This window comes from Corythoichthys intestinalis, chromosome 21, assembly GCF_030265065.1.
Source record: "Corythoichthys intestinalis isolate RoL2023-P3 chromosome 21, ASM3026506v1, whole genome shotgun sequence".
Classification (NCBI taxonomy): Eukaryota; Metazoa; Chordata; class Actinopteri; order Syngnathiformes; family Syngnathidae; genus Corythoichthys; species Corythoichthys intestinalis.
The window spans coordinates 20,454,925-20,468,658 of NC_080415.1; the positions used below are offsets into that span (position 1 = coordinate 20,454,925).

General features: G+C 36.6%; 1 protein-coding gene across 2 annotated transcripts in view; it reads right to left on the reverse strand.

Moving 5' to 3' along the window:
• The window catches only part of si:ch211-180a12.2 (uncharacterized), a 28,889-nt gene extending 19,469 nt beyond the window's left edge, over positions 1–9,420 (reverse strand). Inside the window, exons 1-3 of one of the 2 annotated variants that reach the window (XM_057825493.1) lie at positions 9,016–9,420; positions 1,957–2,274; positions 1,183–1,476 (exon numbers count right to left, since the gene is read on the reverse strand). In XM_057825493.1, the coding sequence (XP_057681476.1) occupies positions 1,183–1,476; positions 1,957–2,274; positions 9,016–9,067 (664 nt within the window). In that variant the 5' untranslated portion in view covers positions 9,068–9,420. The remainder of the gene's footprint in view (positions 1–1,182; positions 1,477–1,956; positions 2,275–9,015) is intronic. The other variant, XM_057825494.1, reaches the window with a different exon arrangement.
• Between the last annotated feature and the right edge of the window lie 4,314 nt (positions 9,421–13,734).

The window sequence follows — 13,734 nt, forward strand, 5'->3', positions numbered from 1 at the left end:
CAAACTCCGCCTATGCTGATTGTGTATTATCATCACAAATGTGTTGATGTCCTTGTAAACTCAATTCTGTGCTGGTCCTTGTATTTATTTATTTATTTATTTATTTATTCATGGACTAAAACTTGTGAAGTTTACAGACGAAAACATTTTGAGTAATTGTCGACCCGAGGTGGGTAATAACGCGTACCATGTAATCCGTTACATTTACTTGTGTAAAAAATGTACTTCTAAGAGTAGTTTTATTAAGCTATACTTTTTACTTTTACTTGAGTAGAATTGTGAAGAAAAAAACACAACTCTTACTTCGCTACTTATGGCTCCGTAACATTTTTCCTCTTTATTCTACATATTAGATTCATTATTTTTCTTTGCCAGTGAGTAGAGACGTGCCTGGTGTATTTACCGGGGTAGGTCTACCGATTTCACCTATGAGATGTCGCAACAATAATCACATGACTCCATTAAACCAATCAGACGTAAGCTTGCCGTTCTATCTTCACGCTAGCCTGTTCAATCATGCGGTGTATTTAAAGCGCCGTAAAAAATGAAATATTTGATATAGAGCGCTGCCCTCAACATGACTCGAAAGCGTGGATTTTAACCTCTCTCACAGTTTTCATTTGGTACCGATTTACCTCAGAAAACCGGAGTTAGTTTCAAAACACTAATTGTGAAGGAATTCTTCACTATTCAAACTAGGAACTATTTTTGCCACCAGAGGGCAGTCATACTCTTTGAACGAATAATGCTTCGTTCATGTAATATTTTTTCTCTCGTCTTAATTTTTTTTTTCCTTTTGACTTAATGTGGTTATGTAATGGGTTATGTGATGGGTTATTCCACACTATCATTATAACAACAGTCCATATAGATTCCTTTGTGCTCAGAAAAAAATACATTGTTAAAAAAAAAAAAAAATCCAACAAAAAAATAAGCAGTTACTCACAATGTTACTCATTACTTGAGTATTCTTCTCACCAAGTCCTTTTTTCTTGTACTTGAGTACATTTTTTTGGACGACTACTTTTACTTTTACTTGAGTAATAATATTTTTAAAGTAACGCTACTCTTACTTGAGTAAAATTTTTGGCGTCTTTTGGCTTAAACTAATAAGTATTTTTGTTCAAAAGACTAATACGACAGTTAAAAGGGCTGCTAAAAACAACACTGCACTGCACTTACATGTAATGTTGAGTAGAAAATTGAGCTCTTGATTTTTTCCATTGTGGTTCACTTTGCAGCCAAAGGTCACGTTCTGGTCCTCTTTACTTGGGTAGTAGGTGAGATTGACAGCAGCTCTGTAGAGACCATCGGGGGTCTTCTCCCCATCGAGCGAGTTGGTGGAATGAATGACTTGGCCGTCTCTAGTCCAGGTGAACGAGACAGGTGGAGGGTAGAAGCCATCTGCATGGCATTCAAGCTGGCTCTCGGCCCCCAAAACAATCCATTGTTGCGGTACTGACACAAATGGGGAGGCTTTGCAGGAGAAAACCAGGAATGCGAATGAACAGAAAAGAATGAAATAAGAATAAAATGTTCCTGCATATATACACACCCTGTTTAAATGCCAGATTGTTGTCGTGCTAAAACAAACAAACAAACAAACAAACAAACAAACAAACAACCTCAAAGTGTGAACGCCCTCTCATAGCTTGTAGCTATTTTCATAATTATATAATTACATTACATAATTATCCTCTGATAAACCTCAAATACATGAAGCTGTTCCAGTAGACTTGTTTGGACATTTCTTTTAGCATTACAACAAGAATCATGAACATTTTGTCCAAACACTGACTAGTATTTGGAACTGGTAATAAGATATTTTACTAAAACCTGGCGTTTGAACAAAGATTCTCTGAAAATACTGTTTCATTGCATTGTGTTGCTGCCTGTGAAATAGCTTCAAATAGAGTATGTTTATTTAAAAAACAAAAACAAGCCGTGTCAACATACCGATAACACTGAGTGTAACATTGCCTGCGTGCAGCTTTCTGGAGTCGTAGTATACTGTGCATTCATACACCCCTTGCATACTCAGTCCGACACTGAGGATGTTCACTGAAAAATCTCCAATGAGGAAATGATCGGTGGTCCAAAAGAAGCCATCTTTTATCTGCTCAGTCGCATTCTTGAACGAGGCGACGCTTGTGCCGTTGTTGCTCACCCAGTCGACTTCAACCAGATTCTCATCCACTTCGTCCAATTTCAGTGTCACGTTGCAAGGAAGGCTGACATTTGTATTCAGTCTGGCTTGTATGACAGCAGAGCACACTATGGACAGTATAAGAACATTTTTGTTAAATTTAGGAAAAGTGAAATAAAATGCTTTAAAAAAAAACAAACAAATTGAAGCAGTTTGTCATGTTTGCAAGTACAGTGATCCCTTGGTACTTTGCGCTTCAAATTTCGCTCCCTCAGTCCATCGTGGATTTTTTTTTTCAATTAAAAAATTACTGCTTTTCTTGGTTTGATCTTGCCAGAGATGCTTGAAAGCCGAATCTTCAAAGCGCCGCATGCGTCAGTTATCGTTTAGCTTGTTAAACAGTTGCTGTGGCAACTCAATGTGTGTAAGTGAGATGTTTGAGTGGATTTGAATGGACTCACTCAATGAAGCATTTGATAAAGACAAGCATTTTACTTCGTTAGTCTTGTTTAAAAAAATAATTCGGTTGGACAGTAACACGTTTAAAACATAGTAATAATTACATTTGAAGTGCATAAAAATCATTTATTAAAATATATATGGCGGAAAACATAGACAAGGCTGAAAAAGCAGTTTCTGCTCTTGCACCCCTCTTTAAAATAATTGTATTTAAGCCAAAAAAACTGTTGTGTTTGATAGAACAATATGTCTATATGCTGCCATAGCAGATTCATGGCGTAATAAGCCACCGATCTATTTTTAATGTTTCCATTTTACCCTGGAAACCTCAGTTTACAGACACCGCGCAACCGCTTTTGTTTCAACCCAGCCATAAAAAGAAGGTAAGTAATTAATTTATTATTCTAAATGTCTGTCATTTTTAGCTTAGAATCATTAATTGATGTCTAATATTTAGTTTTTTTTTTTTTTTTTTTTTTTTTTTTTTTATGAAAAAGACTTTAAAAAATTATCCACTCGCATATTTTAAACTTTTAAACAAATTATGTCACAGTGAAAAAAATATTGCCTGTAAATAAGTCACAGATATCTACCTCATAACTATCGCGTAATTGTATTTTTCTGGTTACTGTCGCATTTTCTCCGTTATTTGAGATGATTAATAATTGATCCAAACAAAGAAAAATTTGGAAAAAAAAAAAACGTTTAAAAGGGTAAATATATGAAAAAGAAAATCTCTACCACTCCTTGATGTCTGCGATTTCTGCAACGCAACTCTTGTTATATTACCATGTTGCACCCATAAAATCACCCCCCCAATCCAGCTGTAGCCATGCACAGCTGTGTCTTGACACCCGCTGGAGTTTTTTGATCGGAAAGAGGTTAGTACGCGATAATACCTCGTTAAAATCGTGGCGTATTTAATTATGCTCTCTCATGCTCTCACCTCCAGATATGGTTTAGCTGTTTAAAAAAAAAAGTTTTTAAATTCCCTCATGTTCAAAATTTTTCTTCCCCTAGAAAATTGAGTTTTTAAGCTTTCCAATGATGTATCACACATGCATATAGGACAATTTTGAAATTTGTCCAAATTGGGGGTCTCAGAGCGGAAGTCACCTGAGTCTTCACCGCCATATACATAAAAATGTCTTTTTTTTAAATTATAATTTGGAAAAAAAAGTGAAAAAAAACATATCTTATATGTGTCTCTTTCCAATGCTAAATCTAAATAAGTACATTGAACACACACACAATCTCCATTAATCGCGAAAAACGAGGAATCACTGTATGTCAATGGCAGGTAATTACATTTACAATAATGACCCATTTAATTAAATTTGAAGTCTCAGTGTATTAACATGTATTTTTTTGCCACTCGATCTTCATATTACAAATTGCTTCAGGAAACAACCATGAAAAAATCCCACCTCATATATCAAGTTGGTAACAAAACATACAGCAAGTAGCTAATATAATGGGAACACCTCATTCTATTGAAATGAACCTCTCCACCAACACAAACTATAATCAAAATAACAATAAAATTAATGAGCACATGAATACCGCTATAACACTCAACATTATTCTCTTTGTATAAGTATTGGACCTTGTGTAAATGTACCCAAATATGTGGCTGGTGAAGGAACAGAAACATAATAATTCAAAAACATAAAAGAGTGTGTGCTATTTAAACACTTCATGAACTTGAAAGGCTAAATTTCGTAAGCAAATTCAATTTTTGAGTTCTTTCTTTTCACACATGCTCATAAGTCACTGGTACAAGTACCTGTTCTTGAGTGGATAAACAGCCATTTACTCAACTCTTCATGACAATGAGCTTAATAAGTAACTAACTAGCATAATTAATACCTGTCAGCAAACACAAACGCGTGCAGTGGAAACATTTATACATCTCATGACCTAATTGTTTGGTAGTGACAACCCAGTGACATCTGAGACTTAGAAGGCATCAACAATTAAAGACATACTTTAAATTACGCAATTCTAATTACGGAATACTTTTTAGTGTACTGGAATGTGACTTCTTCACATGACAGTGTTCTTGCACCCTTTTGAGAGACAAATTTAAAGCTTTTAAAAAGACCTTAAAAATATAATTTTAGACCAAAACATGTCGCAACAATTTCTGATGAAAAAAAAAACTAAATCTATTTCATTGTAACTGGTGTTTTTCTCCTCTCATGTGCAACTCGATGGCTTTGACCCCCGTTGTCCCTAACGATAAAGTCTTTGCACTAAGGTTGGCAACCAATGGGTACCTCACGATGCTATTTGCGATACAAGGCTCACGATAACGATGATTTCCCGATATGGCGACACAACAATGATCGATACATGGGTCAGGAAATCATTCTACGATATTCTACAATAGAATTGGAATGTGTCTATCACTAGTAGACGTCCATTCCATTTGAAGTGGAAAGTAGAATGGGGATGCAACTGACCGGACAGTGGCAGTGGCAGTCAATGCTAGGCAACAAGTTAATTTTGAGGCATTTAATGTCATTTCCTGTTGATTTTTGGCCATGGACAGGCAACTTCCTTATGATTTTGGGTTACTGAAAAGGAAGTGACTCAAGAATATCCCCAAATGAATATAAAGTGACTCGAAATCAACACAAAGTAGCCTGTATAACCCCTAAAATGAATAGAAAATGACCTGTAAATGCCCACAAAAGACTGACTGAATGCTCTGGTTTCAGTGTCATTGACGACGCGAGACCTCCAATCCAGTGAAAATGAATATTGTACCTCACGAATGCTATTTTCCGACCGTGACGTTGCCATCTTAACCAGGAAGTGGGTCAACAAAGACAGGCCCCTCGCATACAACTCATGTTATTACTACTTGTTTTCTGACGATAATCTTCAAAAAAGATCATGCCGAGTAAACACTGCTGCTATGGAACTTATAGAAACGACTCTAGACATTACGACATATGAAAGTTTTCTTCATCGTTTCCCGAAGCTGAAAAAGAGGAAAAAATGTGAACAATGGATCAACTTTTGCAGACGTCCAAAAGACCAGTTTAACGCCAGCAAGGTGAAGCCATTCACCTTCATATGCAGTAAACAATTTTTCAGGGCCATGGTCCTACAGAGGACAAAGAGGTAAGCCATTTTGATATTTTTACTAATTTTTTAGCCTGACGTTTTGCCGTGCTGCTTCTGTCTGACAATGAATTACCTGAAAAAAATTAAAATCGTATCTGACTGCCACTGTTATTACTTTTTTAGTTGTAAATAAAACAACGTTAGTAAGGAGGGATTGTAAATAAATTATAGAATTAAGATTTGCTATTAATGAAAAAATTAAAAGTGTTCGTTGGCTATTACTGTGTAGCATTGCAATCGCTAAACAAAAATAGCAATGTAAATTACCCCTGAGAACGGTCAGAGACGTAAGACAATCAAAGGATATTATATAAAAGAAAGACAGGGCATATGGTGGTAAAGGATAGATTGTTGAAACAGGAAAATGTCATCGTCAGTGGCATAAGGCAATGCACACAAGAAAAAGGTGTCGATAAAAAAGCTACCTCTGGATCAGGTCGGCTCTTTTTCCCGTCTTTTTCAGCCCACGACACTCAAGCCATTTCTTTAACTGAACATTTGTGTGTCCTTCCACATCTTTACCAGTGAATTTGGCACCAGGGACATCATTTTCGGACAGAATTGGTAGGTTTAGCTCAGTAAACATCTCATCCGTACACTATTTCCGTGCATTTAGCATTAGGAATAAACACAAGCTTAACCTGACTAGCAACAATTGCTAACGTCATGAATATTAATGAGCAAAAGTGACGTGTTGCCTAGCGCTGTCAATGGCAGCCAGTTAGCTAACGTAGACATTATTCTAATGGAAGATTTTGTTAGCAAACTACTATTCCTTTCTTTTTTCTAAAAGTGACACTGTTTTAAAACAATAAATCGATTCTTGGTAGGAGCATATCGATAACTTTTTGGGTAGAGATGTCCCGATCGATCGGGTCCGATCACGTCATTTTCAAAGTATCGGAATCGGCCAAAAAATATCGGCCATGCCTTTTTTTAATATATATATATATTTTTTAATTAAATCGTTTTCTAATTTTATTTAACGTTACAGACATAGTATGTTACACTTATCCAGAGTCTTTAGTATAGGCTTAAGGTAGGGTTATCAAATTTATTCCAATAACGGCAGTAATTAATTTTTAAAAAAAATGTATCACTTTAAAATATTTAACGCAATTAATGCATGCGCTGCACGACCCACTCACGCATCGTCGCGCTCCATCTGTAATGGCACCGTTTTGCCTATACAGAGAGCTGAAAGGCAGCGTAAAATGGGTAGAGTGAATTTTGGCAGTCTTTGGAGCCTCATTTAAATTGTCTAAAGCCTTACAATCCCTCTCCCTACGATTAGACAAATCATGGGAAGCAATGTGGGGAAGCAAGGTAGCAATTGATCTTTTTGTTAACACTTTATGTTATTTCCCAACGCAGAGAAGATATATGAATTGGTAGCACTACGCACAGTCATGGTTCCACTTCCCATCATGCATTTGGGCATGGCCTTCAGTATCATTTACTGAAAGCTCAGCAAATACACTAGGTGGCAATATTTAGTCACAATATACAAAGTCACAAGTCTTTCTATCTGTGGATCCCTCTCACAGAAAGAATGTTAATAATGTAAATGCCATCTTGAGGATTTATTGTCATAATAAACAAATACAGTACTTATGTACTGTATGTTGAATGTATATATTTGTCCAAGTTTTATTCATTTTTTTCGTAATGCATTGCCAAATTGTATATGATCGGGAAAAATTATCGGGAATGATTGGAATTGAATCGGGAGCAAAAAAAAAAAAGCAATCGGATCGGGAAATATCGGGATCGGCAGATACTCAAACTGAAACGATCAGGATCGGATCCGGAGCAAAAAAACATGATTGGAACAACCCTACTTTTGGGCTATAAAGTACCGGGATTTATTACCTTTTTCATATACGGTCACATCCCTATTTTGCACGGGGCACTGTTATTTTCACCATAGGCCAACTACTTCTCTGCATATTCCCGCTCACCTCTACATATAGAATAACCAGAAAATGGGGTCATGTCGACAACTCAAATAGCTGACGTACGCTGAGGTTGCAGACAACGTACAGTATAAGATACAATATATTAATCCCAAACTGTCAAAATTGGTGCACGGCCATTAAAGAAGCAAATACACACCACAGTGATTTCCCTGGCATTAATTGCATCATCTGGAAATTTAATACTCACTGCAATTTAAGACCTTGATCATCCAGATTTTAAAATGAAGACATTGTAAGACTTTTTAAGGAGCCGTGGGAATCTTGCATGATTAGAGTAATTTACTTGTCAAACGACATCAACAGTCATTATAACCGCACTGTAGCAGTTAGTACATCATGTGACCTTATACCGTGTGGCCTTGAGATACGAGTGGATACAAAGTGGACATTTTAAAAAAATTAGAGCTGTTATTCAGAGGATTTTTTTTTGTCTTTGAACTGTGGGCAACTTATACGGATGGTGATTTCAACTCAATTCACAATAAGCAGTTTTGGTACATAGTGAGCGATTCTTCACAGAACATGCCTCAAGCTGTTTATTCAAGTTGACTGTCAAATTAAACATAACAAAAAGACTTAAATGAATAATTTAGCAAAAACACTCGAAGAACTAAACTCACTTTGTCCCTGCTTCTCTTTTAACTTTTATTAGATACATAATACACGGATACATAACCACTGTCACAGCAACGCAATTACAAAAACAGGGTGACTGTCGTGATAGCCTATAAAGCAGCCCAAAAAATTAGGTACACACAAAGAACTTAATGCAGCTGAAAACAAGGGTGGTATACATAAAAAAATTTTTTTTTAAATTGTGATCAAATATTGACTAAAGTACCAAGCGTACTGTTTAGAAAACTGTGATATTAACTAAATGGAATATCAGTGAGTAGCAGTTACTACAAAACCAAAACAAAACAAAACAAAACAAAAAAACAGATGAAAATATGATCAATACGTGTTATTGCAATATGTTTTTTAAGTTAAGGAACAAACTCCAATTTGCTGTTTTTTTTTTAAAGCTGAAACAATCCAAATGGGAGATTAGGTTTCAATTTCAAGTGAAACCTGATCATGACATCAGTTAATCAGTACGCAAAAGACTTATCACACCCTTTATAGCCCTTGGATAAACACAGCTGCAAGAGAATAAGCATTAAACATGCCACCTTTGCCGAAAACTCAACTTTTTACGGTGTTTAAAGTTACCTGGTCACATTAGTGGAGTACAGTAAGGTAAAGTTGAATAATTAAAGCAACAACGCAGCCTTTGTGTGAGGACACAATACTCACCATTGTTTATGAGGTGCAGCAAGACCACACAGACGAGGACTTTACACTGCATGGCCAAGCTTGTCTTGAGAACTGCTTCTTATCATCAGGCCCTCTTGCTGTCTTATATAGCGCTGTTAAGTGACAGGGGGTGGGCTTGACGTGCCACATGGAAAATAAGAAATATAGTCCCTAGGGCAAGAAAAAAGGAGGCCCGTGATATGTGTATATGTTCCCAGTGGAGTGATACAGCGCAAAGAAGCGAGATGTGGGGACACTCCGAGTGCAAAAAGCGCTCACTTAAAATTCACGGGGGCGTCCGGCCAAGGTTTTGGGCCTACTTTACATTGGTGCTGTGTTGCCATGAACAAAACGTAATCCTGCTGAGCTTATGTGGGCAAACACTCTTGCGAGACTGCAACTCCTTTGTATCTGCTATTACATTTGGACCAAAGAGAGGCATTCCCTTTTGCATTGGATAACTCCTGTAATGAGTTAGTTTTAAAGGAAACCTCGGACTTAAAGACTTGTAAACTCTAATAAGCCAGAATTGTTCTGTTTTACGATTGTTCTGTTTTACTGAATTATGTCATTAGAAGCAAATAAAATATTGGCATTGATTAAAAAATCTATAATATTTAGTACATGTTTTGACCTACGTAGGGCGCCATGTTTTATACGCGCAATGGACGCTCGGGGTGATGACGTAGTTTGTCACACATCAGTTAAAAGCGGTGAGTACTTACTACTTGTGTTTTTATTGAGTCTTTCATTTCCTTTTCATTGTCTCAAAATATTTTTTGCATGTATTTCCCTTTCATACTTTTAAGCTGTTTTCTTATAGTTTTAAGGCAGATTGTTAATCTGTTGACCACATTCGTCACGTAGCGTATTTAAACCACCTTTATTTGATATTACTACGTTTAAGTAATTTCTTAAGGCATCTTTAGTATGTTCTGTCCGGATGAATCTAAACAAAACAAGCTGAAAGTGCACGGTAGTAATTTGGGTGTCAAATTTGCCTTTTGTAGGACGTTTCGCAGGTGTAGCGCATTTTTTTCCTACTCTCATCTCGTCTCATCCCGTCTTTCCTGTTCATTTTGCTTTTGCTGCTCGTTTTGTGAAATATCGACAGTGCTGTCATGCTCATTAATGTTCCTTTCAGGTTCAAATTGAAAAGGTTGAACAGATGACATGTTCATGTCGCTAGAGTCATACTCTGGAAGCCCGGCAGTATAACCATGTGAAGTCACCGCCCTGCAATGTAACCAACAATGGCAACCTGCTAGTTAAACTAATTTTACCCCCCCTTTTGGCCGAAAATGTTGATGCATGTAACTGACTCTCCAATATATGAGTTTAAAATTAAGACTTTGCAGGAAAAGTGTTGTCTATAAAAGTTGTACACCAATAAAACAAACAACAAAAATGAAGGAAATGAAAAAAGTTTTTATAATGGGTCAAAATTAATTTTCGAACAGATCATGTGACAAGCACCTGAGAGACGGTCATTGGCTTTGGTTAGCCAAAACCACCTGAGGACAGAGGAAACAAGAAATGCTCGTTTTCAATGTAGGGTTATAAATATTCCTGGCTGGAATATCAAAAAGATGTTTTGCCTGCCGCCATGTTTAAAGTCACCACGGTGAGGATTTGTTTCGCAAGGGTGTGAGTGATTGGAAAAATTTGGCATTAAATTGGTTATCTCCGCGGAACGAGCATTTACGAGCATGGGCTAAGCTACTAACCTAGCATATATCTTGTAAGTTAATTTTATTGCTGACACTGTGTTTCGGGGTCATCAACATGTTTCGGTCTCCTCCCACAAAAGTGAATCTTCCCCTATGGTTTCAATATCAAAATTATTTTAACTCATCATAACGTTTATCTTTTAAGAACTACAAGTCTTTCTATCCGTGGTTCCCTTTAAGCATGAGTAACTTTTTAAAGGAGTGTCAAACATATATTCGGCCACTATTATTGCCACAATTGAGCTGAAGTGTGGAGCCGAAGTTTATCAGCAACAACAAAAAGAAAAATCATTAATAAAAATTATTTGAAAATAAGTAAAAATCTAGGTAATTACAGTTTGCACAAGTTTAAGTAGATAAACAAAATGTACTTGCACTGTATCAATATTTTATTGTCCTAATACAGTACCTGGTTTCAAAATTACAATCCAGTAAATTATCCGTTAAACAACTTTTATATGTGTACTAAAAGGGAAGGAATTTAAAAATGGTTGCAATATTCTGTTCAGCCCTTTCAATTTGAACCCGAGAGGAAAATTAATGAGCATGACAGCACTGTTGATATTTAACAAAACGAGCAGCAAAAGCAAAATAAACAGGAAAGACGGGATGAGACGAGACGAGAGTTGGACAAAACCGGTGTTCTACCAAAATGTGCTACACCGGCAAAATGTCTATAAGAGGCGAATTTGACACCCAAAGTACCACCGTGCGCTTTCAGCTTGTTTCGTTTAGATTAGGCTGTCAAAATCGCGTTAACGGGCGGTAATTAATTTTTTAAATAATCATGTTAAAATATTCGACACAATTAACGCACATGCCCTGCGCAAACAGATTGAAATGACAGCAGAGTGCAATGTCAACTTGTTACTTGTGTTTTTGCAGTTTTGTCGCCCTCTGCTTGCACTTGGGTGCGACTGATTTTATGGGCTTAAGCACCCATGAGCATTGTGTAATTATTGACATCAACAATGGCGGGCTACTAGTTTATTTTTTGACTGAAAATTTTACAAATTTAGAGGGGAACGAACGAAAAAATTTAGAGGGGTTTTAATATAAAATTTCTATAACTTGTACTAACGTTTATCTTTTAAGAAGTCTTTCTATCCATGGATCACTTTAACAGAATGTTAATAATGTTAATGCCATCTTGTTAATTTATTGTTATAATAAACAAATACAGTACTTATGTATCGTATGTTGAATGCATATATCCATCTTGTGTCTTATCTTTCCATTCCAACAATAATTTACAGAAAAATATGGCATATTTTATAGATGGTTTGAATTGCGATTAATTACAATTAATTATGATTAATTAATTTTTAAGCTGTAATTAACTCGATTAAAAATTTTAATCTTTTGACAGCCCTAGTTTAGATGCATCCAGACAGAACATACAAAAGATGCCTTAAGAAAATAATTAAATGTACCAATATCAAATAAGGGTGGTTTGAATATGCTAGGTTATTAATTTGCTCAGCAGATTAACAATCTGCTAAAAAGATTCCACAAGAAAACACAATGCTTAAAACTATAAGAGGATAACACGTGCAAAATGTACAGGTATTTTGAAGCAATGAAAAGGTAATAAAAGACTCAACCACGGAATTATGCCGCGGGCTACCAACACTAGCAATGCGAGCGATCGACATAATGAGCATGCCTGTCCTATAGCATTTCAACACCACACCTGCAGTTGAGTAAAAAATCTTAAAACTCTGAATGACTCTAATTAAACATGGTACATGTTAGGTTTTGAGTTGGTTACCTCCTAGTGTGTCCCTGTGATTGCCCATTGATTTCACCAGTTCTGCCTGCTCCTCGTGTATCCCCCAATCTGCTCCTCGTTGTCTTGTTACCCCTTTTCTGTGTGTGCTCCCAGTTTCTTTTCACTCCTTGTCGCGACATTTTCCATGTGCATGTTCACGTCAGCGTCAATTCTTGCCTGTTCCTATGTCACAGCCCTCGTGCTCCTCAGCCTAAGTAAGTTTTTGATCCCGGTCTTTTGTTTGTACCCTGACTTTCGTTTGATTTAAGAATTGTTAGATTCCCCAGTCGTTTTGTTTGTACTTTGTTGGCTTTAATTAAATACTTTTTGCACCGTCTATCTGCCTCACCTCCCTTTCCCTGCATTTGGGTCCACACACCACCTGCCTGCATGCAAACCTGACAGTACACATCTTGTTTCTGACATGATTTATGTGACAGTTTTGCTTTCACTTGCTCCACTTTGCTTTAAAGGCCCAAACTTTCCAGGAGTTTCAAGTACCACTTGTGTTCTGTTTGCCTGTTTGTCTTCGCGGAATTGAGCCCACATGCAAGTCTATGCTGCAGTGTTATGTTTTCTCTCCTTTCATCTCCTCACATTCTTGTTCCTTTCATCAGGCTGAATGTCTGACAGTGAGTCAACAGGCACAGAAACCGATGAAGAGCAACTGATAAACTGCATTGAGATTCTTGTCAACATCTTGTCATGACATTGGTCTGCCAGGTATTTATGCGTAATCACGACACCTGAAAAAGACAACCCTAAAAAAACTCTGTGTAAGTATTTACAATTACAAGGTAAACGTTGGCAATTTAATTAGTGACCACTATGGATATATTTGACATTTTCCTGCAAGAGGATTGCAAGGGAGAAGAAATAATTTTAAGTAGTTTTAAAAAGAGCAAATCTACAAATTTATCGATAGCAAACCACATATATGCAAAGGATTACTCTAATTAAAGTGTAATCAATTATAAAGCTTTAAAATGTGGTACCCTGTGTTTAATTTAAAGATGTCCCGATCGATCGGCATCCCGATCGATCGGGACATCTTTAAATTAAACACGATCGATCGGGTCCGATCACGTCGAAGTATCGGAATCGGCAAAAAAATATCGGACATGCCTTTTTTAATATATACATATTTTTAATTAAATCGTTTTCTAATTGTATTTAACGTTACAGACTAAATGTCTTACACTCATCCAGAGTCTTTAG